Raw genomic sequence first — 25,563 nt, 5'->3', positions numbered from 1 at the left:
TAACAGAAATGCTTATTTCTATATATTAATGCTTAAGAACATAGCATACTCATGAGCAGTAAAGATCAATGACAGCAAAAAGTGGTAGCATGATAGTGCATAGACAATATACATTAAAGGGGATCTGCTTTCCCTATATCATGCTTTTAATTGATCCATTTCTGCAAGAAACTACTGTAAAATGTGCTGCACGCACTTGAAAATGAGAAATGGCAATTGCATCCACTTCCTTGGACGTACCTGGTGCCAGCAATATAGAAAAAGGCAGTGTCTTACGCTGTTAGTGCGGGTGCTTTTAAGAGCCTGGCTCACTAGACAGGACATGAACATTACCCTTAGGAGTCTCTCTTGTTTTCTATTGAGAAAAATGCGATAAAGATCTCGGGTGAAAAAAACCCTACTAATTTAGGCATCTAAATCCCATTTTGTAAAGCGCTTTCTTGAAACAGATGCCTTAGGCAAACTTCTGTCACAAGGTGGGACTTCAGCTTTGTCTCCTTTCACAGCCATCTCTGCTGGGTGTAGTGTTAAGGGACACAAATAAAGTTAAAACTGGCCGCCCCAGGCAGAGGATCAGTCAGCACAGACTGTCCAATGTACCAAGACACCAGCTGTCTACTGGATTGCAGTGCAGGTGTGCCCTGTGTTAAAATGGCACCTCTATTTTTTCCTTTAGTATTTTTTCCCTAATTGTTAGCCCTACAAATTCTCCCCGGTATCTGAACACCCACTGTCTCCTGCAATTTTTTCTGGTTGTTAGGAAGAGGAAATCCTCGTGTGACGTGTGACTCAATGTATGATCTAAACCAGCCGCCCTTATCCCTGCCTGGCTCTGAAGATCAACACGGCTGTAACCTCGTGCAGAAACCAGCGTCTGCCCAAAGAAAGGAGCCGATCTGCTGAAATAAAGCAGCATCGCCTTCAAAAGGCTCAGGTATTTTTGTGGTTACTGTTTCCACTCCTGTTTTCTGCTTGGAATTCAGTAAGGAACTTTGAGAGTTGTAAATACAGAGGTCTAGGAAAGTTACATTAAATTGCATCAAAAATGACTCGGCTGTGCTGGTGCCTCTAAAGTGCTGGGACCTGATAGAACCTGACAGTCTCTGAATGGGAAGAAATGCTTGATATGCTATGCTAAATAAAGTCAGATTGTTTTGAGCCAAACAGCCTTAACACTAGACAAATCCTGCAACTCTCTTAGAATAGCCCAGGCTTAACTATAATTCATATAAATTAGGACTCTAATAACACAAATCAGAAATTAGAAACCTAGGTTAGAAAAAAATATGGGTTCAGCTGCTATTGCACCCACGTCAGAAGTCAGCACCAATGCAATTAGCTCAACTGCATTTGATTTTTGGCTATAATAATACGATAACTTCCGTGGGGCCAGCTATTTTGATGAAAAATTGCAAACATAAAGCAAACATTATTCATTTAGTTTATTTCTAAGGGTGATTTCCCTCTCCTTGGAAGTTTAAAGAGCAGCTGCTCACAAACAATAAATCATGATACAGTTCAATTTTTTCCAACTGGCACATACCAGAAATCACGTTAGACTTGCTGTAGGCTTCTAGATTTCAAAATGAGATTAAGAGGGGAAAAAAAGAGAAGAAAAAACACCCAACAAAACCACTGGAAGGTCAGGTCCGACCACAATGGCAGCACTAGTTGGGGAATGACAAAATAAAAGGCATCCTAGCATTTTTAGTAGTGTGAACAAAATCAGGTTTTTATCACCCTGATATCATTTATTATTATCTCGGCTATTCAGCAGGGACATAATGGGTCCATGCAGTTATTTTCAGGTTTGCATTGCAACTCCAATTTATTTCTCAGGCTCTGAGATGATGCAGGGAACGCAATGAAAGCAGGAACAAGATGCTCTACTGAGGACCTCAGCAGTTTCTGACCCAGAAGTTACATAAAGTTGTCAGTTCACAGAGTAAAAGTGAGAACTGCTAGAGCTGTGTATGGGGTTTTGTTCCCTAGGGGCTCATACCTACAAGCTCCCAGCAGGATAATGCTGCTGCAGTACTGGGTGGGAGAAGGAATCTGTTTCAAGCAGTTGGGAAAAGCATGCAACTATGTGTGAGAAAGGCAAGAGATTCCCAACAGGTCTACCAACTTTTTAACACTTTTCAAGCCCCTGTCATTCACCATGACAATGTGCAGGCTTTCCAGTTTTGTTGCTTGTACGGCTTCAGGTTTTGCAGTGAACCTCTACTGCTCCAGGGAGAGCGATACAGGAATGGGAAGGATTTCGTGTTTCATGTGCTGGTGGCAATGTACCTTCCAATGCCTTAACAGGAGTTTTGCTTCATTAATGTCTCACATGCAGCGCAAGCTGAACCTTATTATTACTGTGTAATGAGGGAATTGCTGACTGTCCAGTCTCTCCTGTCTGACTGTAGCAGCTCTACAAACCTCTTTGGCAAAGAAAGCTGCAGTTGTGCAACGAAATGGGAGGAATCACTTTGCATTTGCACGGAGCTGTCAGTGAGAGCAGGATCTGACCCACTTATGGGGGAGTAATTCCTCTGCTGCCAAAACTCCCCAGAGACAATATCAAGAGAGAATGAGGCCTTTTACTTTAGCCAGAGAGTAATCCCCATGTACTGAACTCCGGTTTGGTATCTATTTGCTTTACAAGCAGCGCTGTACTTACAGTTGCTCCTCTGGGTCCCGGCAGACCTCTCTCACCAGGAATACCAACTTCACCCTGGCAATAACACCAAAGTCAGACATGCCATTTAGGAGCCGTGAATCCACCCTTCCCAACCCACTACAGAACCAGAATGTATTCCCGAATCCCAGACTATTTCAATCCCAAACTCCCTGCCCTGTTGGTCCATCCACTAGGTCGCACCGTCTGCCTTGGTGGGCTTTGACCTGTGCTGCAGCATAATATCCGGGCACGGAGGTGCCCACCCGGCCGGCTCGCATCATGCTTGCTCCGTAGTTCCACGCAAGCGTGGGGCTGCCTGGGAGCGCTCGTCACTGCGGGCTTGCATGCCTTGCAGGCAGCACAGCACCCATCGCGTTACTGAAAGGTTTATTTGTGCAGGGAAGCAGCCACGCGAGCTCCAACTTTGCGGTTTGGTTTAAAACACACTCAGCAGAGCTCGTGGTAAGTGTAAATGATGGGGATACCTACAGGGATGCCTGGCTCTCCAGAGGGACCTGCCTCTCCCATCTCTCCAGGACTGCCCTGCGGAGCAGAAAGCAAACACTCAGTTAGGGCATAACTTCAGAGAGAGTCACGTCTGTCCTACGTAGAGCAACAAACAGAGGAGGGAGTTAAAACCTGGATCAGGAAATAAAACCAGCTTTAAACTTTGACAGTTTTAAGACCAAGGTGACAAAACTCTGAACAACAGACATTTAAAGAACAGGGGAGGTGTACAGCCCGTCCTGGGAGCAGTGACTAGGGAGGGCTGCCAGCCCCAGGGCAGTGCCACCGCATCCCATCTCGGACAGTGGACCAGTGAGACCGGGATGCTCTTTTGGAGGCATGCTCAGCATTCCTGCATCACCGTTCTGTGTGGAGAAATGCCTTCCTGCAGCGTGCTCTCACGCATGAGGATTAGCAAGAATGATGATGCAGGTGAAGAGAGGGAAGTTCAGAAAGGAAGGGGAGGGGCAGGAAAAAAAAAGACACTTTCTGGAACAGCTATGTGCTGAACTGCTTTGGTCTGTCTGAGATTTTCTTTTATCTCACAGGTTGGTGCCAATCTAAAGCTCTGTGGAAGCTTTTCTCCTGAGGTAGAGGGAAAGTCTTCCAAAGGCAAGATGAGATAATCCTGCTCCTGCTTGCAGACGCTCAGCCTTTTGATTCCCAAAGATGAAGCCTGCTCTTGGGACTTTGACAAAAGGGTGACTGCTCCCTTCTGAGGTTTACTAAACAACTGACGGCTCTCCCGTGCATCTGCTGTGTCTTCACTGAACGAGGTGCAAGAGCTGTCTCAGCAAGAGCAGGGCCAGCTCAGTCATTCTACCTAATGCCTGCTCCTCACTGCCAGGAGAACCCGGCCCGGGCAGGAACGCTGACACCATCGCTTCGGGGTAAGTGTTCCCAGGGTCTACTTGGGGGCACCAGTTCCCAAAAGCCGAAAAACCTTGCCGTGACAAGTTTAGCAGCTTCTGCACCAGAACCCATCATAAGAGAGACTCACTGGTTCACCCTTTGAGCCTTTAACACCTGCTCTTCCAGGCAGTCCCTGAAAAAAAATAAAATTAAAGCAATGTCAGAAGCAGAGTTATTAAATTTGTTATTCTGGTCTGATTGGATTTACAAGGAGCAACATTTGCTTGAAGAAATGGAGGATTTGCATTTCTGCAGCTTTCACCATGAAAATTATGGCTTCAGTTTCCCTCTTGTTCACCGCACTAGCAGCTCTATATACAATAATCCTTGACAATTAGAGCAAAGAGGAGGAATATACAAATAGAGCAGCAGCAGCAACATTTTGCACAGCAGAAACCTCTCTCTAGGGGTGTTCAAAATATTCTGTAAGACAGGAAGGAAGGAACACTTTACCTCTATTTAAACAGTTGGAAGATTGGAAGGATGAAACATTTTGCCAATGAACACCAGTAAGCAAGGAACAGAGCTCAGGCTACTGCTGAATTATCGCCATTTGTATCCCAGATCTTACCTCCCTGCATAAGGGATGCACGTCACTGGGATCTGAATGAGAAAATCCCTCTCACATTTAAATTTCAAACAGAGCCAGACTGGCCAAAAGCCAGGGTATTACTGTATTAGTATTTGGTGCTACTCCAGATGTTTTCCATTCCATCTTGTACACTGCTCCCCTGTTTGTATGGTGGGAAAAGTGCATTTCCTCTTGGCTTAAATGGGGCGCCTTGTAAGACAATGCACAAAATGAACCTCCCCTCTCCCCAGGAAGGACCTCTGTATGCAGGCCAAGCTGCTGTAGCACCCCGAAGGTGACGGGTCCTGCTGCCATACTCACAGGCAGTCCGTTTGGTCCCTTCTCTCCAGGAGCACCCATGCGAGCTGCATCACCCTGTGGATATCGAGAGGTTAGGAGGGACCCTCTGGTACTGGAAAACGGTCTGACACAGGTAGGAGACCCATTCCCAAACAGGCATTTGTAATCTTCTCCCTCCCCATAAGTGCAGGACCAAGAACCTGTTGTGTCTACAGGGGATGGGTACCCACTGGACACTGGGTGCCCAGAGGTCCCAGGTGATTCCCTACTCCCCTTGCAGCTCCCGGCCTTCCCTGGCAGCACACAGACCCTGTTCCTGCAGAATCACTGTTCAAAAACCAGGCAACTAGTACCCGACAGCGCTTTGTCTACAGGCAATTAAAATAAACAGATGTCTCTGTCAACAGCTCTGAAAAGGCATCTCTGAGGGCCTAGAGTCAGCCAATAGGAACCACTAAGTATAAGGACACAGTTAAGTTTAGATCCTATGTGCATGGCCCGTATGTGCATCTTCTTTCTTTAGAGAATTTCCTTGGGATTAATTAATAGAAGCAGCTTCACCCTTCCTCACTTGTTACACTATTGGAAAACTTTTTAGAAGCAAAAGCTTTCCAGCCATGTTCTTGACAAGCATCAGTAGCTTTACAAAACTCAAGGGACAGTAACAGAAATCTTTCCTGCAGTGTTTAAGTAGGACTTTACAAACCTTCTCACCATCGAGTCCAGGAGCTCCATCCCGTCCATCCTTGCCAGGCATGCCCTGCAACCGCGCACAATGCAGGTTAAGGTTATGAGGCAGATACCGGAGTTTGCAAAATACATTCACATCAAAGAACCTTTTGGCAATGGGTCCAACTCCAGTTGTACTGGGAGACGGGGAGATTTTTCATCAACAGCAGTACAACCGGGTTTGGTCCAACCAGGATTACACTGAAGGTTACACAGACCCACAGAGCAGAATTTTGATGGCAAAGACTGTAAGGTGCAAGTTTTCTCCTATCGTGTTTTATCTCATCATCCGCAAGCAAGAGAACAGCGAGACACGCATCCTACTTAATTGACTTACAGGTTCTCCTATGAGTCCACGAGCCCCTGGGTTTCCTTTTGGTCCAGGTCTACCCTAGAAATGAACAATAAATCCTGTGTTATCCAGGACACAAGCCTTAATAATAATCAGTCGGCAAAGAGAATACTCAAACTCTTTAGGGACATTTCATTCAGTTTGTGCTGGCTCCTACCCTGTTCGTGTAGGTATAGCGGTTCTCTTTGGACACACCAGAAAACCGGCCCAATGCTGGTGGTAGCATCTGGGAAAATTCTTGATTGTTTCAAGGGATGGAGATGTAACATCTGATCGCTGTGCTCTGGACTGTAAGCAGCACTTAGGCACCTTATTACTCAGGCATCTTTAATAAGACTCAAACATCTCATTTTTGAGAGGAATACTTTCATCCCTTTCACCTCCCTTTCAAATAAACTGAGGGGGGACAAGCCATAATAAACCTGTGAAACAGACTCCTTTGAATGTCAGATCCAAAATTTGAGCAGACGGGAGTTTTACTGCACTTACAGTATCGCCTTTGGGCCCCCTGAATCCTTGAGGTCCTTTGTTTCCTTGGTCTCCCTATGACAGAGGAAGAAAAACCCATTAAGCATCTTCATCACACAATGACAAAAACTAAGGGTTCAAGGGTGCAAATGATGAATGGTTTTTTGTGCTGTTTTCTGGCGTTAGCAGAGGTGTGAACGTACACACTCCCCTAGGAACTCGGCTGTACTTTCTCAGTTACGCTCTGTAATTCCTGACACACAGATGAATTGCAGCAGGGACTTTGCCAACAATCTCTCGGGGCAGAGACCACCTTCCCCTTCATTTAATGAAGCATTTCCTTTAACCAGAAATAGAGTGGGAGAAAAACTTTATTATTTACTGTCTAGATCCTGCTCGGGGTAATTAAATGTTTGGTGGACAATAAGCACCTCATTTTATTTTAGTTCGGATGAATTTCTTCTATAATTGCAAAGACTAGGGAGGGGTCCCCAGAGGGGGGTACTGCCTCGGGGTCAATGCAGACTGTGGTGTGTTGGCTGGTGCAGGCAGGTGGCTGCTATAAAGTAGATGTCATATTATCCACCCTAAGAAGAGACTAGGTGGAAAATGCTCTTATAGAGAGGCCATAATGCTGCATCAGGTCTCGCATTTGGGCACAGTAAGGAGGGTACGGGAGTCTGTCCACAGGTAAGCGTGCAGGTTCCGTGTTCTACATTTCACCCCAGAGCTCTGCAAAAGGATGAGGACTGCATCTTTAATACACAACCATTTCTGCTTGTAGCTAAAGTTCTTGCGAGCTGTGGGCACTTGGGAATAGACCAGGCTCAAAGCATGAAAGCTCAGGATAGCGCTTGCTGATTCCTCCTCAAAACTCTCCTTCCCAAGAACACCACAGATGCCCCTCTCAAGTGCTTGCCCACAGCCACTGATGCTCAGGGAAGAGCAGCGAAGAACAGAGAGCAATGGAAACGTGGTGAACTTATTCTGGCATGGGGCACACGACTGAGGGAAAGACATCATGAGGTCTGGGTCAGGTGAAATAACGTTGCTCTCACTGGAGCGAAAAAGGCAAAGGGAAAAATCCGATGGAGGTGGTCAGCACCCCCCTTCTGTTTACTGGCAGTTTAGCGCAGGAGGAATAAACTTTAGGCTTTGGTTGTGGAAGGCAGGGCCATAGAGACGCTGAGAAGTAGATACATACAGCTTTCCCTGGAGGTCCTGGGATTCCAGGTGGCCCTCTGAAACCAATGTCACCCTGCAGAGAATAACACATCATTGTAGTGCTGTGGTTGGCAGAGCCTGAAGTAACAGTATCCCTACCTTATATCACAATCTAAGAAAACACAAAGGCCCTGGAAGGACACCCCAGATTTCTTGCTAGTTTGCAACAGAGTCTTGCAAAAGATCCCCCTCTGAACAAGCAGGTTTTTACTCTGAATCTCCCCATCATTATCTCTGTGATACACTGATATCATTTGTGCTATCTTGGTAACACACTTGTTCCTAAATAAAGGCATGACTTTATCAAATTCAAAACCATTCAGCCTCTAGGCTGATGGTCAAGGGACCTTGGCAAAAGTCCAAAGCCACGATGAGCTAAAGATTGACCCTGTTCTCACCGAGGAGACTTTCATGTCCTGAAAAATCTTTGTCCACCGGTGATTCTTTGGCTTTTTCTTGTAAAGAGACAGAACAGAAAGTGAAATGTTCATGAAACATTTCCCAGTTTTTTGCGAGATTCTTTAGCATTGTTGGTCCTGCAGGGACAGCACTTTGCTTAGAACAGGCTGGGCCTGATCCTGTCAATCCCTCAGGTATGCAGGCTCCTCCGACCTTTGGAAGATTGTTCTGCTGGAGGCATCCAGGAAAGAGCCTGCACTTTATATCTTTACAAGTTCTCCAGTCGTCAGTAAGGACAAGTGCCACCTGGACCTCACATGAGACAAACTGGGGGGGCTGGGGGAAAAAAATTAGAAGGTGATTCTTACTCTGTCACCAGCCGGACCCATTGGACCAGGGAGGCCTCTTAGTCCTCTTGGGCCCTAATTAAGAAAACAAATCAGTTAAAACCCAATCACTGTTAAACATAAAATGGCAGAACAGCACGACATAGCAACTCAACACAGAAAACATTAAGAAACTGTGAAAAGCGGCAAAAAGCTCAGCCTTCTGATGCACAAATGAGACATTTTCCCCTTTGGTGATGGCCTCTGAGCAAGTGACACTGTGAAGACACCCCACGCAGACATGCATTCGGAGTGCCTGCCCTCTCCAGCCCGGCTGTCAAGCCAGCCCAGAGCTCAGCCTCAGATCCACCCAAAAGGTGTCCAGGGCTCTACTATTGCTTGGATGTCTCATCCAAGGTGAGGTGCCAAAAGCAGGACCTGAATTAAAGCTCAGCGAAACCAGCATGATTTGGTTTTTTTCACCAGCACCAGCTTTCACATTTATTATTCTGCAGAGGCGAGAGCTGTTTGTGTGAGGCAAGATGACCGACGGCACCATTGAGCTGCACAGTAAAAGGGTCAAGGGAACCGCTCCGAAGAGTAGGTGTTACCTGCAGGCCAACACTGCCGGGAATTCCTGGAGGACCTGGAGGGCCAGGGTTACCCTGAGAGAGAAAAATTAATTAGACAAGAGGTGAGACAGCATAAGCCTGCCAACACAAAGCCAGGGACCTTCCCATCTTATTTCTCCGCGAGCTCCCTTCCACCCACTTTCCTCCCTCCCAACCACTTTGGAATTTGCTTCTACATTACAGGCAATTTTTTCTACATGCAAGAACACTTGATCAGTCAGGAATTTACCCGAGTGATTAATGCAGGGCTTTTTCCTGAGCTGACATCCCTGCACGTGAGACAACAGGCGTTAACTTATCAAACTGATCTTAACATTGCGATCATTGTGAAGATGAATTTTCTTGAAGTATTAGCACACGGTCATACATGCAGAGCAATGGAAGCCAATGCACTTCAGTCATAGTAACTTCTCCTTGTTGTTCAGCCAATTGCCTCATTTCTCCCTGTCTTCTTGAAGAAATCATTTGTTATGGTGCTTTTAAAGAGAAAAATCCTCCCCCACCCCCTTTACATTGAAGTTTACCTTCTCTCCTTCTTTTCCTATTTCACCAGGTTCTCCTTTGTGACCAGTGTGTCCCTAGAAATAAGAGCTCCAATTATTCACATTCCAGTACAGTCTTGTTTCAAAATTTAGATTTTGTGAGATAGCTGTAAGACCTAAACCCACACAACACAAACAACTTACTGGGAAAATAATGTACGCTGTAACCGTGTGAATGGAGGTCACTTCTGGGGTTAATTAGCCATGCACCATTCCTGTGTTCGGTATCACTGTGTCAGAATTGATCTAGTTTTAGGAAATGCCCAGATTTGGTTTTCAAGAGTGATTTGTGGTGAGACTAGGCTACAGGTCTCCGGACGCAATTCTCAATTACAGGTCAGGGACCAGAACTCAGTTCCCATCACGTTTGAAAATGGGGCCGAGACGCTCCTGAAAACCCCATTCTGCATCTTTAACCTCCCCTTTTGTTTAAGTCATCTTTAATGTCCGCATCATCAAGTTTGCAAAGAAATCCATGTCCCACTGAAATCTTTTCTATAAACTCAGATTCAGTTTGCTTCTTGGCTCCCTTCCTATTACTGTGGGAGAGACCCAGACTAATTTCAGCCATGGCAGATGTTATTCCTCACCATGCAAAAGGTCCTGTGCATCATTTGCATCATAATTGGAGACCTTCATAGGTTTTTTCCATTTCATAAGCTATGAATTTTGAATAGTTATACCCCAAATATTGTGTATTTCTAATGATATTTATGACTCAGCTCAGACACCAAACAGACCTGCAAAAGGTCAGTTCATGAGGAATTGAGAGCATTTCTCAGGAGATGTTCCACCCATTGCCAACTTCTGCTAAATCCTGCTAAAAAAACTCGAGTCACTTATTACTTCAGCTTACTGCTGGAGTGTAACCTACTGCACACAATTCGTGTGAATCATAGAGGGGACAGAGAAGATGTTTAACTGCTGAGGAAGGTTTCCTGAGTGTTGCAACCTAGAATTTATGTACCAGAATCAAACAACATCAACAGAAAGCTGCTTGGTGCTACACTGGGCATAAAATGACAATTAAATCGTATTTAATCACGTAAGTTATGTCTTGCTACAGTAAAATGTGTACCTCTGTGTTTACAGGGTCTGTGAGCACAGTTTAAGAACTGGTGAGATTTTTACAGCCCTCTGAAGTCTGAAAAGGCAGCACATCATTCCTGAGGCAGCCCTGAACCACCACTCTCTGCTTGCTCCTGTTCATCAGTTGTGTCCTACAAGGCTTGCGTGATGTTTTAATCTTTGTGCTCGCCCTATAAAAAGGGTTCCATTTCATTTGTAAGAATAAACGGCTGGAGTTAAATCTTCCATCTAACGAAGGTTGCAATCGACGGAGCCACAAAGCTACGTGCCCGCAAGCGGAGGCAGGTACTTGCAGGATGGATGCAGAGCCTCTGGCTGAAGGTGAAGGGAGAGCGCTCACACTTTGCAGGATTGAGTTCAGTGGCAGAGCAGCTATTGCAACAGCCTGCAAAGAGGGCAGGATCAGGTCCTTCATCCTCCTCTTGTCTCATAATTTGGCTGCTTTAGGGGTTTTCTGTTTCGACAGCATAAACCCAGGCAAATGCACGGCTGGTTTGGAGAGCTGTGGAGCCTACAGGAGATGTGTACTGTGTACAAAACAGTTTAATCCCAGGGGTTCATAGTGGTATTTATTTGGGGAGAAAGACCCTTGTATCTGCAGGTTGTGTTTTTCTTACCTTGAACCCTGGCATTCCTGGGGGACCTGGAGGACCCGGTGGGCACAGAGCTGGGCACTGCAAGGAACAGAAACACTCTTTGGTTTATCAAGCACGCACAGCGCATCCAGGGAAGCTGGGTTCACCGCTAGGGAGAGGCGAAAAAGGTCATATGGGGTTTGGCTCTAAATCCACTAAATCTATTTCATTCATAGCATCACGTACTCACTGGCATTTCCCTATGTCAGAGGGTCCTAAACAGGTCCTCAGGCCCCCAGTAACCCACAAAATAATGATTTACGAATGGTTTGCTTCACTTTGAACATGGGCTGTGAGAAATTCTGAAGGCTGACAGTGGTCCACAGTCCAAAATGCTGGAGAACCACAGCTCCCCAGTGAAGCTGGATGGGTCTCTCATAAATCATTAGGAAGATATTTAAATCTATGCATTCATTGACCCCTACTGATTTCCATTAGGCGACTCACCTAACTGAAACAAGGACAAACATTAGAGTTTATCAGAAGGGGACCTATAAAAAACTCATCCAAATACCAATAAGCTGGTATCTGCAGACGTCTAGGGATGGGTGAGTTTGGGAACAAATCAGAACATGCATGGATATTTAATGGGGACTTAAAAGGCCATACTCTAAAAACTATAAATAGGGAACAAGATTTTCTTCTGCAGCTTCTCTTTCATTTGTTTGTTTTTTCTCTCAATAGAACCTCAGGCAACACCTCTGTAGCAGAAATTTAATTTTCTAGTATATTCCACGGGGTAACTTAAATTAAACTTGCAGAAATAGTATCATTTTCTATTAACTTCCACATGACTTGCCATAAGGCAATCTAAACTGACTCTGAGCTTTTTTTGGGGCACGCCAATTAGAAAACCAAAGATGCTGTCACAACAACAGCTGTGAAATCTGGAAATGTCACTTCCATCGTTCATGGACTTAACACTCCTTTCATTCCCTTGAAAGAGAGGAGTCAAGACTTTCTCATAAAGAAGGAAGTCTAAACAAAGCATATGCCCATAGGAACCCAGTGCCACCATCCATGGAAATAAACAGTGCAACACACACGACCTCTTCTCTTGCAAAGCAGGACTGAAAACAGATGCATGAAAAGCTGTTGTCATTTACCAAATGCTAAAGTTGTTTTGTAAATGAAGAATGTATGCAAAACCTGCATTTTGGAAAGCAAACTGGAAAGCAAAGATCAAGGAAAAAATTAGCACAAGCACATCTACCTCCTTGAAAGAACATTTCAGTCTTGTAAATACACACACAACACTTATGCATTCAGTGATAAGGCAGTTTAGACCCACGTCTGCAAATCTGAACAGTGCATGTTAAATGGTCTGACAGTCACCCAAGTATGCCAATGAAAAGCCGCATCAGGGATTAAACCAAAAAATATTTTCATGCTACATGAAGAAAAACCTACCTGAAGGTCCCCACCGCCATCAGGAAAGGAGCCTGGAAGACCCTGCAATTCACGACACGTGGTCTTTTTAAATATATCAAGACAAACACTGGGAGAAAATACAATTTCTGGAAAACGCACTTTACAGACCCAGCTCAGTTGGATCATCATGAGGCAGATACCCAGCCCCACAGCGTAAAATGCAGCTCCTGAGCCCAGAGCATTATGAGCAGCACCAGTCCTCAAAACAGACATGTCAGGGGTGTAATCAGCTTCTGGAGATGCACAGCTGAACTTGGGGAAGAGCCTTGAGCCTTAGGTGACGAAGGCAGCAATTTGAGAAGAGCAGCTGTGCCTGGCTCTCCTTTGGGCCAGGGAAGTTCCTTGGGAAAGACATCCCTACCCCTCCAACCCTTCAGAGATACCGCAGCAAACCCAAAACAGAGACTTGCTGGTTTCAAGCCCCCTTTGCTGGCCCCTACAAGGACACATCGTGATCCAAGCAATCACACGAACCTCGAGAGAACGGAAAGCCCATCCTGCGATCTGCCTGTGCCATAAAGCCTGGATGTCGTTGGGTCCCTCCACCCCCACAGCACAGACGATAAACAGGAGATAATCAACACACCAAAGCGCAGCCAGTGAAAAGTCACTGCTCTCCTTGGGGCACGGTGTTTACGGCCTGCTGAAACCTAGCCCGGAAAGGGAGCGCTCAAAGCAATGGCAGCAAATAAAACGCGTACGTTCTGGCAGCAAGAAGAAAATTCTGGACTCCCCATGGGAATTTTCTCACATTTATTTGCAAGTCTCAACTTACGGGAGGTCCGGGTGGTCCAGGAGGCCCTGGGAATCCTGGCAGACCAAAGGGACCCTAAAAAGAGTGAAAAATAATAAAAATTCCCCTTCTTAACCATTTAAATGAAAATGCAAAAGGAGAGGAAGGGTGGCTACCAAATACCATTGCATATTTGTGAATGTGGGGCAAGATATCTCTAATGGGACTAAACTGCACCTTTCCTTCTGCAGAGGCTTCTATGACTGCAAAGAGAAGAGCAGATGCATATGCAAGCATAGGGATTAGGACAGAAGAACATATCCCTGCACCTGCATCCCTGCTTCCACTGGCTCTGTACCTCTCCGGTGGAGCTGTGGGCACCCAAAAACGATGGTATGCTTCTGCAGAATGGGCTTGCTCAGATCAGACCCATCCTGTTCAGTAGCTTCTTTTGAGGATGCTGAAAGTACACGTCAGCTGGTGACTGACCCCTGTTCTCGTGATATCGGCTGCTCTTTTGTCCTTACCCATAGTTGGTAAAGGAAGATATGGCTGCAAGCAGTTGCAAACCTTTGGCATTGCACTGGTTGACTGGGGTGATCCTACAGAAGCTGATACAAGGAATAGCATTGCCCACAGGCGTTTGTAGAGCTTGCAGTGTCTTACGCATCACGCTTCCAGAATGGGGTAAGAGATCAGAAATGAACCTCATTCTTCTGTGGTTGTGGCACAATCAGTAAATGAGGATCAAATGGTAGGAGAAACTCACAGGAGGACCCCGAAATCCATTTCCACCTGGGAGCCCACTGGGTCCTGGAGGCCCCTGTTGAACAAAGAGAAGATCCTTACACCCGTGGCGACCTCCCATAGCTGCCAAAGCCCAGGGGCAAACAAACAGTCTGGCTGTCTTCAGTTGTCTAACCCCCCCGAGGAGCTCAATGCTGCACCCAGACAATCACTTTACCAACGCACATCTTTCTTTTTGCTCCACCTTCCCACAGAGCACGCTCTCGTCAATGTTTTGTGTTGCCAAAATCTGTCCCATCTGACACAGGGCAGCTCTGAGATACCCCAGGAACCCACCAAACAAAAGCTGCCCCAGAACTGGTGGTTTCCAGCAATTACAAGGCTGCTGTGCCTTGAATTTACACCAGCGCCAGCTTCCCCGGGGTCACGGTACGCATAAAAAACGCACAAGGCTGCCGACGCAGGAGAGGGACCCGAGGCCTGGGGTGGGTTTGTAACACTCAGAGTATCCAATAAAGCTAGTATACTAATTTAAACCTCTTTTTCAAAAAAGAGCCTCATTACTTACTGGAGGTCCTGGTAGTCCTTTGCCCTGGAAACAACATTTGAAACAGTAAAAGATCACTTTGAAACTGAACATACAGGAAGAAAGCAAATCTCAGAAACTGCTGCTTAATTTTTTTTAAGTTTCCTTAGCACTCCCCTGTCCCCAATTATTGTAATTTGCAATCAGAGCAGTGCTGGAGTCTTAATGAATCCTTTTGTTGCCTCTAATAATTTGTATTCCCTTTACATCGCTGTTACCTACGAGACATCTCTAAGTAAAGCCACATACGGTGATGTGGGGGGCACAGACATTTATGAAGACAACATTCTAGTTCATCTACTTTTCCTTTTTTTTTTTCCTTTTATTAGACATTATCTAACGTCTAATAATCTTGATAGCATTTGATATATGCTAGTCTTTATCCCAAGCTGGTTTGTTTTTAACAACTCAGACACTAAGAACAGGCCTTGTGTTACCAGAACAGGTCATACATACATATTTAAACACTTCAAACAATATTTTCACTCATTCAGGCTTTGATCCCTTTGTTTGGGATACAAGGCTTCCTGTCTTCTCTTGGTGATTGTTTTAGCATAATATTACAAAGCGTCTTTACATATGCCCTTCTAGGGGTTACTTACAGCTGGTCCAGGTGGCCCGGCAGGTCCTAATGCACCCTGCAGGAAAAAAACAGAGTGCAAATTAGCAGGGATAAAACAGAAAGTCCCACATGGGTAGACACCAACGCTTGCTCTTCTTGACACCAGTCTTTGTTGGAAAACTCCAGCAGTGTCTTACAGTAACAGCACACAGCTGGAGATGCTCAGCTGAATTCACAAATATAAGGACATAAGCTTATGGATAATGACTCTGTCATTCCTGATTAATTACTTGATTAAAGAACATTTTAAGATAGTAGGGATGGATGTTCAGAACTGGCCCCAGTAACTTTCTTCACCATTTTCTGGTCAAGAGAGGAGAGACTAAAACATGAGCTGTCCTAAAAGACAAATAGATACTTCTGCAAGTCACAGATGGCCTCAGATTAGTCTCCATGAATATCTAAAGGTTCATAAATTGAATTTCATCCATTTGAAATATTCTCAGTCATAATACATTCATATTGTAGATCCAATGACTAAATTATCTGAAACTATTTACAAGATTTGGACTCATTCTAGTGAATTTTATTAATTCATACATTTTCCCTTCAAGCAAAGACAAAGATTTGGCAGCTTCTGCCTCTTCGCTAGCTTCCTTGGCAAATACCCAATCTCCTTTTCCCAGTTTGCATTCTTACTCTTAAGCTTAACTAGAGTTTGGTGAGATCTTATGTCTTAGAATAGAATTAAGTTATTCTTGAAGTTGTTACGTTCCTGCTTAACTGAAGATAGTAAGACAGACAGACCTTCTTAATCCCTTTGTTGCATTGCAAAGATGCCACCATTGGCTGGTAGACTGTAAAATTAATTATAGGTAGTAATTCTGAAACAGATGCAAATATAAAAATGAACAAAAAAACCAGTGTGGTGGGTTGACCTTGGCCAGCAGCTGTTAAGATATCTCCAAGAGACACCGGGTGTGCATTGCTGCCTGATGCTCTCAGGTCTGAGAGCCTCCTCAGAAAACAGCTGTTGCTGCGACAGGGAAAGGAAAAGCAGAGGCAGGCAGCTGATTAGAGTAGACTGATTTTGTCACTCCTTTTAAAAAGCAAAAAAAAAAAAAGAAAAGGGGGAAAAAAAAAAGTGCAGAATTGCCAGCGTAATTTGCAATAGATGATAAATAAAATAATAGTTTGCTCAACAGCACTGATGCAGCTGTCACAGTGAGTTTCTCTAAGCTGTGCTGACACTCAGGAGCCACAGAAGAACCGTGTTGTTTTCCAGGCCCTGCCGCAGACAGCTCTTTGCTTGCATTTGGGTTGTTTTCAGCTGATGTTGCTCTCTGATAAAGGCAGAACTTAAAATAGTAAGTGAGAAGGTGACAGATTTAAACACAGAACAAACCATGTTGTTATTTATGGACTGTGTTAAACTAGTGCCAGCAAAATCCTCATCTCTCTGTGCAGGGGACAAAGAACGATTACAGCATGAGGCTTTCCCAGCCTCTCACCAGCCAGATTGCCCAAACCTTTCTTCCTGTTCTCAAAACACTGCACAGAAACATCTCGAGAATGATGTCCGGAGCTGGAATTAAATGGTATCTACCCCTAGGACCAGGAGAACAAGGCAGATGGATAGACCTAGGAAACATCCCAACACACTGCTGTTTAATGTGACCCCAGGGATGACGCTAGCCCTTTCCTAATGTTCTGCGTACCAAACGAAATTAGAAATCTTTTCACTTGTTAAGCTTAAGGAGAAACATACAGCGGACCCAAGGCCTCATTAAGAGCAGCCTTGTGAGGAGAAGACTATAATCCAATAAAAATCAACTCTGCAGCAAATGTCAGCTCATTCATTTCTCTTGCTGCAGCTTACTCTGCTTTTCTGATGCCAAACTACTGACGGTTGTAAGGGACAAGCTGGGATCTCCTCCTGCAAAGAAAACATTGAATTCCTGGCACCTACTGACTTATACCCTAATCCTGTCCCCACCAAAACCAGCCGCATAGCCCCTTTCTGCTTTAGCCAGCATGCCAAAAGGTTAGCAGAGTACCCAAAGTGTCAAGCATTGGCACTTTACTCTCTTTAATTTTGGTATCTTTGAGGGTGTAAGGTGCAGCACGCAGCAGTGAACATTCCTGGTATGGTAAAAGATCACTGAGTCCCTGAGCAAGCTGACGTGACTCCATTAAGTTCAAAGGAGAGACTCTAATTTACACCTCGATTTTAATAACATTGTCTGACTCAACTCATTCTCCTGGTAACAATGTTCTTTCTCTTTTGATTAGAAAAGAATCTCACCATAATTTTTCACTTTAAAGTAATATACTTTATGAATGTACAACTATGGAGCAAATACTTGATTAATATGACATTTATAAATAAACATGAATAATTATGTTTTCCTCATTGCTTATTGAGTAATGCACCAAACTTCAAAATGGCCTTTGAAAACTTTCCAGTGAAAGGCACCAGTATCTTGCATGGAGTTCAGAACCCAGCTCATTCCTGGCTAAAAATAAAGGATGATTTTTTTTTAATTGGAAAAACAAGTAGGCTTGATCTAATCAGTTTGTAAGCAGGACCACGAGAAGAGCTAATGGATGCTGATAGTAACAGGAGATATTTAAGATAAAAACCATTTTGGCATGCTGCCTTCACAGTACTCTGTCCCTGGTCAGACGTGAATCACTGTTGGACTGATGAAACATGGCATATAGAGGAAAATAAATGTTTAGCAATAATGTATTACTAAAAACTGTCTTCCATAAGCCCACTTCCATATGCTAAACACCTTCGCTTTCAGACACTCCAGTTCAGAAAAATATGCTTATTTAGAAGTCATAGCGTTAAGCATGAATTCAATCCCACAACAGTAAGTAGACACCTGTATTTCAGTGATTCCTGGGAGACTGAAATATGTTCTAAGAGTTGGGGAAAAGAAAAGCAAGCTGGGATAACAATGCTGTCCTTTTAGAGTGCTAAAGCTTTTAGAGGTTTTCCTTTCCCGGGCTTTTATTAGACCAATTAAAACAATTATCCAGATGGACCACTGACCTTGAAAAGCTCCCATAAATGACAACAGGTCCCAAGTTTGCCCCATGCTGACAGATTGAGTTACAAGACATGGGAAAGCACATCAAATCAGAGCATGTAGTTACAGTAACTGTGCTTGTGTGCTTCTACTAAACAGCTGAAGAGGAAGTTCTTGTGCCCAGAAATTATCTGCTCAATTACCCTGCAAACTAGGGGCTTGTGTGCTAAAGTGGGCATGGGCAAATACTACCACTGAACATAAAAAAGGGGCACAAAACTGCTCAGTCTTCTGCGTGTGGTCCTGAACTTTTCTATTTTAAAAACCAGGGCTCAGTTCCCAGAAGGTGCTGGACTCTTGCCACAGACTGTCTGAGAGTGGTCAGGATTTTACAGCCCTGGATCTCTGGGGAGAAAGATGGGCACGAGGAAAAGCAAAGGAGATGGTTTTCAGTGCAGTGCCGACGGACGGAGGCTTGGAGCTGTGAACAAGACGCTTGGGTCCTGCCACTCAAATTCCCCAGTGGCCAAGCGAACTTTGCCTTGCACGTGGGAAAGGAAGAAGAGCGTATCAAAGATACATGGCTCTATCGCTCATCCCTTTAACTAAATGAGACCACTCACAGAGTTTTGAGCTCTGGGTAACTCCTTGGGGCAACAAATGGATTATTGAGAGATAGCGAACATGTTAGAAAAGTCCACCTTTTTTAACCTCTGCACACTGTGATGTGTGTTCAGCCCATCACTGCAGCCCCGAGTTCAAGAGACCACTAAATCAGCTGTGGATACAAGCCTTATCTTCCCATGCTGGGAGACAGGAAAATAGCCATGCTGGATAAACATCTGTGCTGAATAGCTCACTAATGTTTAGTTCTTAATGTCACAAGGAGGCCCAAGTGCCTTTCTGGCCCCGTTGTAGATGATCTGAAGGACATCTGTAACATCTCAGGCAATCATTTCTCTGTCCCTGTGGTGCCCCTTAGCAGAGCTGTAATATGCAGGAAGCAAGAAAAACCCTCTTATTTCTTGCTATGCTGGCAGGAGAAGTTTATGCCAAAGCAACTAATAATGTCAACCATATGGACAGCCCCAGAATTAACAAAAGGCAAAAGTTTAAACAGTTAACACACAGTAGCAGTAATTATAAACAAAACGGAGCTGGGTACTCAGGCTGCACATAAAAGCCAAAATAGCTTCACTTTGATAAACTTCATAATTAAGTCTATCAACTGCTTCAAGGAACTTTTTAGATACTCAAAATATCACCAGAGCTGTTCTGCACTGGCACTCCCACCACTGAGGCTATCCAAGCCCATTCAAAGCCACGTGAAAGAAAGATGGATCTCACGCCCTGCCTAATGAAAAGCCATCTGGGGCTTCATTTCAAGGGTCCAAGTATTCTGCAAGGGTGTATGCATAAATGCACCATAGTAATCAACGCTTGAATGTCACCAATTTACAAAGGAATGAGAAATCATCAAACAATCAGTGACAAAGCTCATTTAAAGGGACTTAGGATCTAATGTGGTACTCACACGGTCTCCTGGAGGCCCATTTGGGCCAGGTGGGCCATCAGTTCCTGTTAAACCCTGTAAAAACCAAAAAAACCCAAGTGTGAAAACAGAGAAATACAGTAAGAAGAGCTATAGCAAGTCCCTGTCACCAGCACAAATAATCTGGATGCCAAGCTCTCAGGAAAACCTAACCATTTTCTCTCTGTAATTAATCACAAAGGAAAGGACCAGAAGCAAATTATCAGTATTGTGCCCTGCGCATTTAAGTGTGGACGAACAGCACCAAGTAGTCTTGTTACTGGTGCTTACTGAGTTGCAGCTTAGCTGTGGAAGCTGACTGAATGCTTCCTCTCGGCTGGTGCAGAAGAAAATGTGCTGGCTAAAACTTTACCCCTGCTCAGCTACCGTGGCAGTAAGTTGGTAAGCTGGGAAAACTTGACTGTGGGCAGTCACTTGTCCAGAGCTGTAGGGCAAATCCCACGCCAGTGACCAGCAAGCCTCAGCTAATAAGTGCGACTGGATTTCTGAATTGACGCTCAATGGGTTTGCTCCAGAAATGTCAGCTGCTGCCTGTATTTCTGCAGACTTGCCCAGCGCACCTCTGAAGAACTGCCACGTTTCATTGTAAGAGTGTTGTCCTATCAGTTACGCATCTCAAAATTGTTCTTATAGTCCTTAGTTCAATCAAGGGATGCTTTCAACTCTTAAAATTTCTCCATATATGCAAGATATATGTAGATCCAGGACCTAGTTTGCTTCTCCAGTAGACATAGAGAAAGTTGATGAGAGACTTCAGGAAAACACCCACACCTACGTGAAATATTTAAAAGATCTAAGAGATGACAAAATACTCACATCCACTCCAGGAAGGCCAGGCAACCCGGCTTCACCAGCTGCTCCAGGCTTCCCTGGTGCACCTTTCGGCCCCTAAATCAGATAAACAGGCAATTATTTTTAACATACTAACAAGAGAAACGTGGCGTGTGCTGCTACAGGCTACAAGATGGAAGTTCATTTGCTTATGTGTTAATCTTACACTGTGCAACATGGAAGAATTCCTGCAGAGAGATGAAACTTGCCATGAATCCATATCCAAATCCTAATTAACTAATTTCAGTGCTTTGGCTCAGTTCCACATACAGTTACTCATAAGCTGTTCCTAGCAGAGGGGTAGAAAGGGATGGGGTAAGTAGCCCAAACCAAATTGCTGTGCCACCTGGTACAATTTTGAGCACCCCATGGCGGACTGAGGAGCTGAAGCAGACTCAGACCAATGCTGCATATCAAGAGGAAAGTGAGCCAGTAAGTCTTAGCTCTTGCAATGTGTCCTTCTCAAAAGGATGAGCAAGTCAACGTCAACCAGAAAATACTCACTGGTGGGCCTGGCAAACCAGAAGGGCCCGGCTCTCCCTAAATGAAAGAGAAAAGACATCAGTGTTAGTGCTGAACCTCTTTCTGTTGACTTTTTGCAACAATGGTGTTCCCAACTGTCATAGCGCTCAAGTCTCCCTTCATGCCCACTCCAAGATTTACCATGCTCAGTCTTATGAAGCTGATGCTCTAGATCCTGCTACCCCCTAAAGCAGGATGAACTTGGGTAGCCTTTTCCACCTTTACAATAGCAGATTTGGTGAAACCCACATCCTCAGCCTCCCAGAGAGAACCAGTGCTTCTCAGTGGTGCCCAGCACCTCCAACTTTTTCCAGATATACTTAGAAATTATTTGCACTTGGGCTTGTCTGCAAGTGGGGCAGAGAGGAAGCTGGATGGCCATCGAGGTTTCCAAACATCTTCCTGATGAAACAGAGGGATACAATGATAAGCTTCCAGGTATCCAGGACACAGTATGAAACTGTGGTACTACCAGGAGTTGGGGACCATCAGAAAGTGAAGAATGAACAAACTGCCTACAATGATTTTCTTTGTATGACTAAACTTTCACAGGAAAAGCAAACGAACAATGCCCCCAGCTGATTGGCCACCCAACTCAATTGCACAATCTGGATTTAACCCAATTTTTATTAAATATTTCAAAAGTGCTCGTTTTTTCCTATCCTAATGGAAAGCAACTTTTAAGAACAGCATTAAAGGTGTTTGGAAGACAATATTTAAGAAGTCTTTGAATCACTCCTTCTAGCTCAGCCAGCTGTAACATCATTCAGGAGCTTGCATGAACCCAGTCAACAAGATATTTGTGTTTTATTGTTAGCCCCCAAAAGAAGCAATCATCTGTCACTAGCAGGAGCTTGACTGGAGCTTGGTTTCCCATCTTATCCCACAGAAAATCACTTTGTGTCCCAGTTTCAGATGTCTGCATGGTACCCTCCCCTCCTGGCTTTAGGATAATTGCACTAAATATCGTGAGAGGTTCAGGTATTGTGGGCGAGCAGAGGGGAAGGGGCATGTTGATACCCTGGAAGAAAAAACACCCATATGGAAAAAGGGTGGTTATTAACAGAGCAAGGCTAGAAATAACACCATCCCCACCGTGGGCCTGATAATTAGGCATTAGAAGGCAGTAAGCAAAGTTGAGGAATTTATAGCACGTTTCTATATTTACTGTGTCGGCAACTGTGAAGTCTGTGGGCAAATCTCTGCAGACTGGCTGCCTTGGTGCGCTCAGGCAAGGATTTATGTACCGCACCGGTGACCGATCAATGCACAGACCAGAGGGTCATTGAACAGAGGGATCTTTATGCTCCGTCTTGCTGAAGCTGTCCTTTGCCCACAGATTTTCCATAAATAGTTATCATTATCATAGGTGGGGAAGGTCCCCTGCCAAAGAAATGAAAGGAGCAGTTCTTTTGCAATGAATGGTTTGAAAAGGCAGCTAGAAATGGCAGTAGAGGTGGTTTACTCCCTCCTCCATCGCTGGAGATTGCCAGCCCCTTGCATTTTTTCTAGCCTGTGTGATGGTAATCCATACAGCAAGGTCACGGCGTCAGCAAAGGCTGTTTGGGACCACCTGAAACCTTGATCCTGCCATCGTGGACCCCTGCGGGACTCTGCAGGAGCACCAGAACTTCAGTCAGCTGAATCAAAAGCCTAATCAGTGTTTATACCCCTAATGCCAGATCACTGGGAATTAGAGGCAAAAGCTGTCAGCAAAAGGAAATGCTCTCCTGGTGCTAAGCGAGAGGGAAGGAAGTTTACTCTTTCTTAGCAAGTCAAGCCAGGAGACGGAAAGTGGGGGAAAAAAAACCTTGATTTTTGAGAAGTGACAATTGCTTATTAGCAATTTGGGGAATTACATCCCCAGAAATAATTCACAGGAACTTGTCACTAATTCTTTTGATCATAACATGCTGCTTCTATTCTTGGGAGGGAGAGATTTTGCTTGTTACTGAGTATAAAACGTGAAGCATGTAAAAGGCTATAATTATAAAATATTTCAGAGGGACTTAATGTTGCAGCTCCCACCGAAAGGCAGGAATGAAAGCAGGAGCTTCTAGAAATTGTGCTTATGGGGTTCATCCAAGGTTTGTTCGGAGATATCCTGAATAATTCAGCTGTATGTTATGCATCGCTCACTGCTCACAGCCAACGGTAAGGGACTGCTGAACACCTCGGCAGCACTCATCCAGCTCAAAGAGCGTTCAGAGACTCTTCCCACACAGCGTTCATCCAATGCCATCTGTGAAGACGACCCAGCTGGAGTGGCTTCCAGAGTTCAGGGAACTTGCATAGGTACGGTCCAGAAAAGTTCTGATTGTGCTTTAAAAAGAAGTCTCATCACTAAAGAAAAAAAAAAAATAGAATAATGGTTTCATTCTTTGCAGTGGTAGAATTGACACTACCACTCAGGCTCCACACGATCCTCTCCATGCAGCACCATGAAAATGTAGACCAGTGTTGGATTTTATATGCCACAATTTTTTAGAAGGTACTGCCAGAAAAACAGTAGCCCTTAAACCGGGAGGCTCTATGACTGTGCTCAACACTAGCCACAGCTCTGAATCATTTCTCCTGTGCAGTTCCTTAAAGGACTAAATGTCCTGTTGAGTAGCAGGAACCATCCTGGAGCCTGTCCCTGAACAGCTGGACCACCTCGTATGAACAGGGCACCCGACAACCTATAGCCATAGGAGGGATGTAGATCAGGTCTGTTCAAATGAGAGACTATTTCTGCATAGCCAAAACTCCGGCCTCGAGCTAGGACTGCAAGACTCGGCACCTTAAATACTTTACTCAGCTGTTTGATTTATTAGGACTAAGTTCTTCATATTAATTAGATGTTGCTATTTGGTCCTGTCCCACAGGGAGCCTTCCGAAGTTTTTAGCAGTGGATTAAAGGGCGCAGGTTCACGTGACCAACATCTCCCCAGGCTCCTGTTTCCAAGAGCAATCAGAAGTGATGCTGGTACTGTTCCAGAATTAAGGGGTGAAATATCCTGTAGAAAGCAGGAACTGAACGACACAATTACAGGGATTTGTTTCTTTCCGATTGCCTGTATGCAGAAGTTGGTTATGACTTGAAGCCTGAGGGGCTTCATCCCTCCCAAATTCTTCTTTTTCACTCTGTACAGAAAACACAGCCACTCCTTTCCTGAAGCCCGCTGGCCACGCTGATGTCCTGCTGCAGTGACTCCACAGGCTCGCTGCTGCGAACGTCAACACGTGTCCTTTCTCCTCTTCCAGGGTGTCCCCTCAAGCCTTTTATCACATCATGAAAAACAGTGGAGAGAAACCGTCGAGGTATCAGCACTGAACTTTTCACGCTAAAAAGCCAGAGCGAGATTTTCAATAAACAGCCTCCATTAGTCGAAAGGACACTTTAGAGGAACTAGCTGCAAATCAATGAGGTTCTCTCTTCAGACCAGCCTTACTCACAGAGCCGCTATGAAAGCTCACCACTGAAGACAAAAAAGCTCCTTGTTCACCATATACCAGGGAACTCATATATCTTTTTTACCTTCTTATCCAAAAGAAAGTGACCTGCATGGAATGAATAATTTTTTTCAAGGTTGCTTAAAGGCCCAGTTCCAATAAACTTACTGCAGACAAACTTTAAAAGGCCCTGCCCTATTCCATAAGCAGCTTAGAGACAAGCCCTACTCAAACTGAGTACTGAAGCAGGAATCCAGCCTTTTGCATTTGATGTGGTCGTGTTGAAGGTCCATCTGATGCTCTTTTTATCCATTGCCAAACACAGGACACAATTCAGTCTTTATCCAACAGATGCACAGAAGCAAAATTTTTCATTTCTATGGAAACATCAATAAAAAGTAATAGGACAAGTTTTTTTTCCTCCTCCAGTAAGTCCTGTGGTACATAGTCTTCTACCTCTGCAGGAGGTGTACGTATAAGGAACTGCCTGCTGAAATAAAGGGTGCCCATTTCATTTGCCTCTTGTGCCACTACAGGCAACTCATGTCCGGCAACACACGAGCCAGATTCTGACCTCTCACATGCCAACGTAAATTAGGGATAGCCATACTGCCAATGTTGAAATAAAACCAATATAAGTAAGAGCAGTGTCCAGTGCTGCGTATTTGAGTTTCTTGGAGCCTCTCTAGAAACATGGATGCTCTGAAGTGTCACATAAACCTCTCTCTGAACTACAGAACGTGCAATGACTCTGGCACAGGTCGTACCCATG

The 25,563-nt window shown here is 44.6% G+C and overlaps 1 protein-coding gene across 4 annotated transcripts in view; it reads right to left on the bottom strand.

The window, feature by feature from the left end:
* Positions 1-25,563, bottom strand: part of COL9A3 (collagen type IX alpha 3 chain) — a 39,587-nt gene that overhangs the window by 11,832 nt on the left and 2,192 nt on the right. The window contains exons 4-24 of one of the 4 annotated variants that reach the window (XM_075020656.1): positions 21,339-21,374; positions 21,181-21,240; positions 20,820-20,891; positions 19,986-20,039; positions 15,454-15,489; positions 14,834-14,857; positions 14,288-14,341; positions 13,561-13,614; positions 12,765-12,806; positions 11,337-11,393; positions 9,613-9,666; positions 9,068-9,121; positions 8,499-8,552; positions 7,712-7,765; positions 6,529-6,582; positions 6,025-6,078; positions 5,665-5,718; positions 4,980-5,033; positions 4,176-4,220; positions 3,158-3,211; positions 2,669-2,722 (exon numbers count right to left, since the gene is read on the bottom strand). In XM_075020656.1, coding sequence (XP_074876757.1) covers positions 2,669-2,722; positions 3,158-3,211; positions 4,176-4,220; positions 4,980-5,033; positions 5,665-5,718; positions 6,025-6,078; positions 6,529-6,582; positions 7,712-7,765; positions 8,499-8,552; positions 9,068-9,121; positions 9,613-9,666; positions 11,337-11,393; positions 12,765-12,806; positions 13,561-13,614; positions 14,288-14,341; positions 14,834-14,857; positions 15,454-15,489; positions 19,986-20,039; positions 20,820-20,891; positions 21,181-21,240; positions 21,339-21,374 — 1,074 coding nt within the window. Of the gene's footprint in view, positions 1-2,668; positions 2,723-3,157; positions 3,212-4,175; positions 4,221-4,979; positions 5,034-5,664; positions 5,719-6,024; positions 6,079-6,528; positions 6,583-7,711; positions 7,766-8,498; positions 8,553-9,067; positions 9,122-9,612; positions 9,667-11,336; positions 11,394-12,764; positions 12,807-13,560; positions 13,615-14,287; positions 14,342-14,833; positions 14,858-15,453; positions 15,490-19,985; positions 20,040-20,819; positions 20,892-21,180; positions 21,241-21,338; positions 21,375-23,529; positions 23,700-25,563 lie in introns of all 4 variants that reach the window. The other 3 variants (XM_075020686.1, XM_075020665.1, XM_075020675.1) reach the window with 3 other exon arrangements.

The sequence above is a fragment of the Buteo buteo genome, chromosome 2, assembly GCF_964188355.1.
Source record: "Buteo buteo chromosome 2, bButBut1.hap1.1, whole genome shotgun sequence".
Lineage (NCBI taxonomy): Eukaryota > Metazoa > Chordata > Aves > Accipitriformes > Accipitridae > Buteo > Buteo buteo.
Note: the sequence above shows the minus strand (reverse complement) of the source record. Positions and strands in the feature narration are given on the sequence as shown.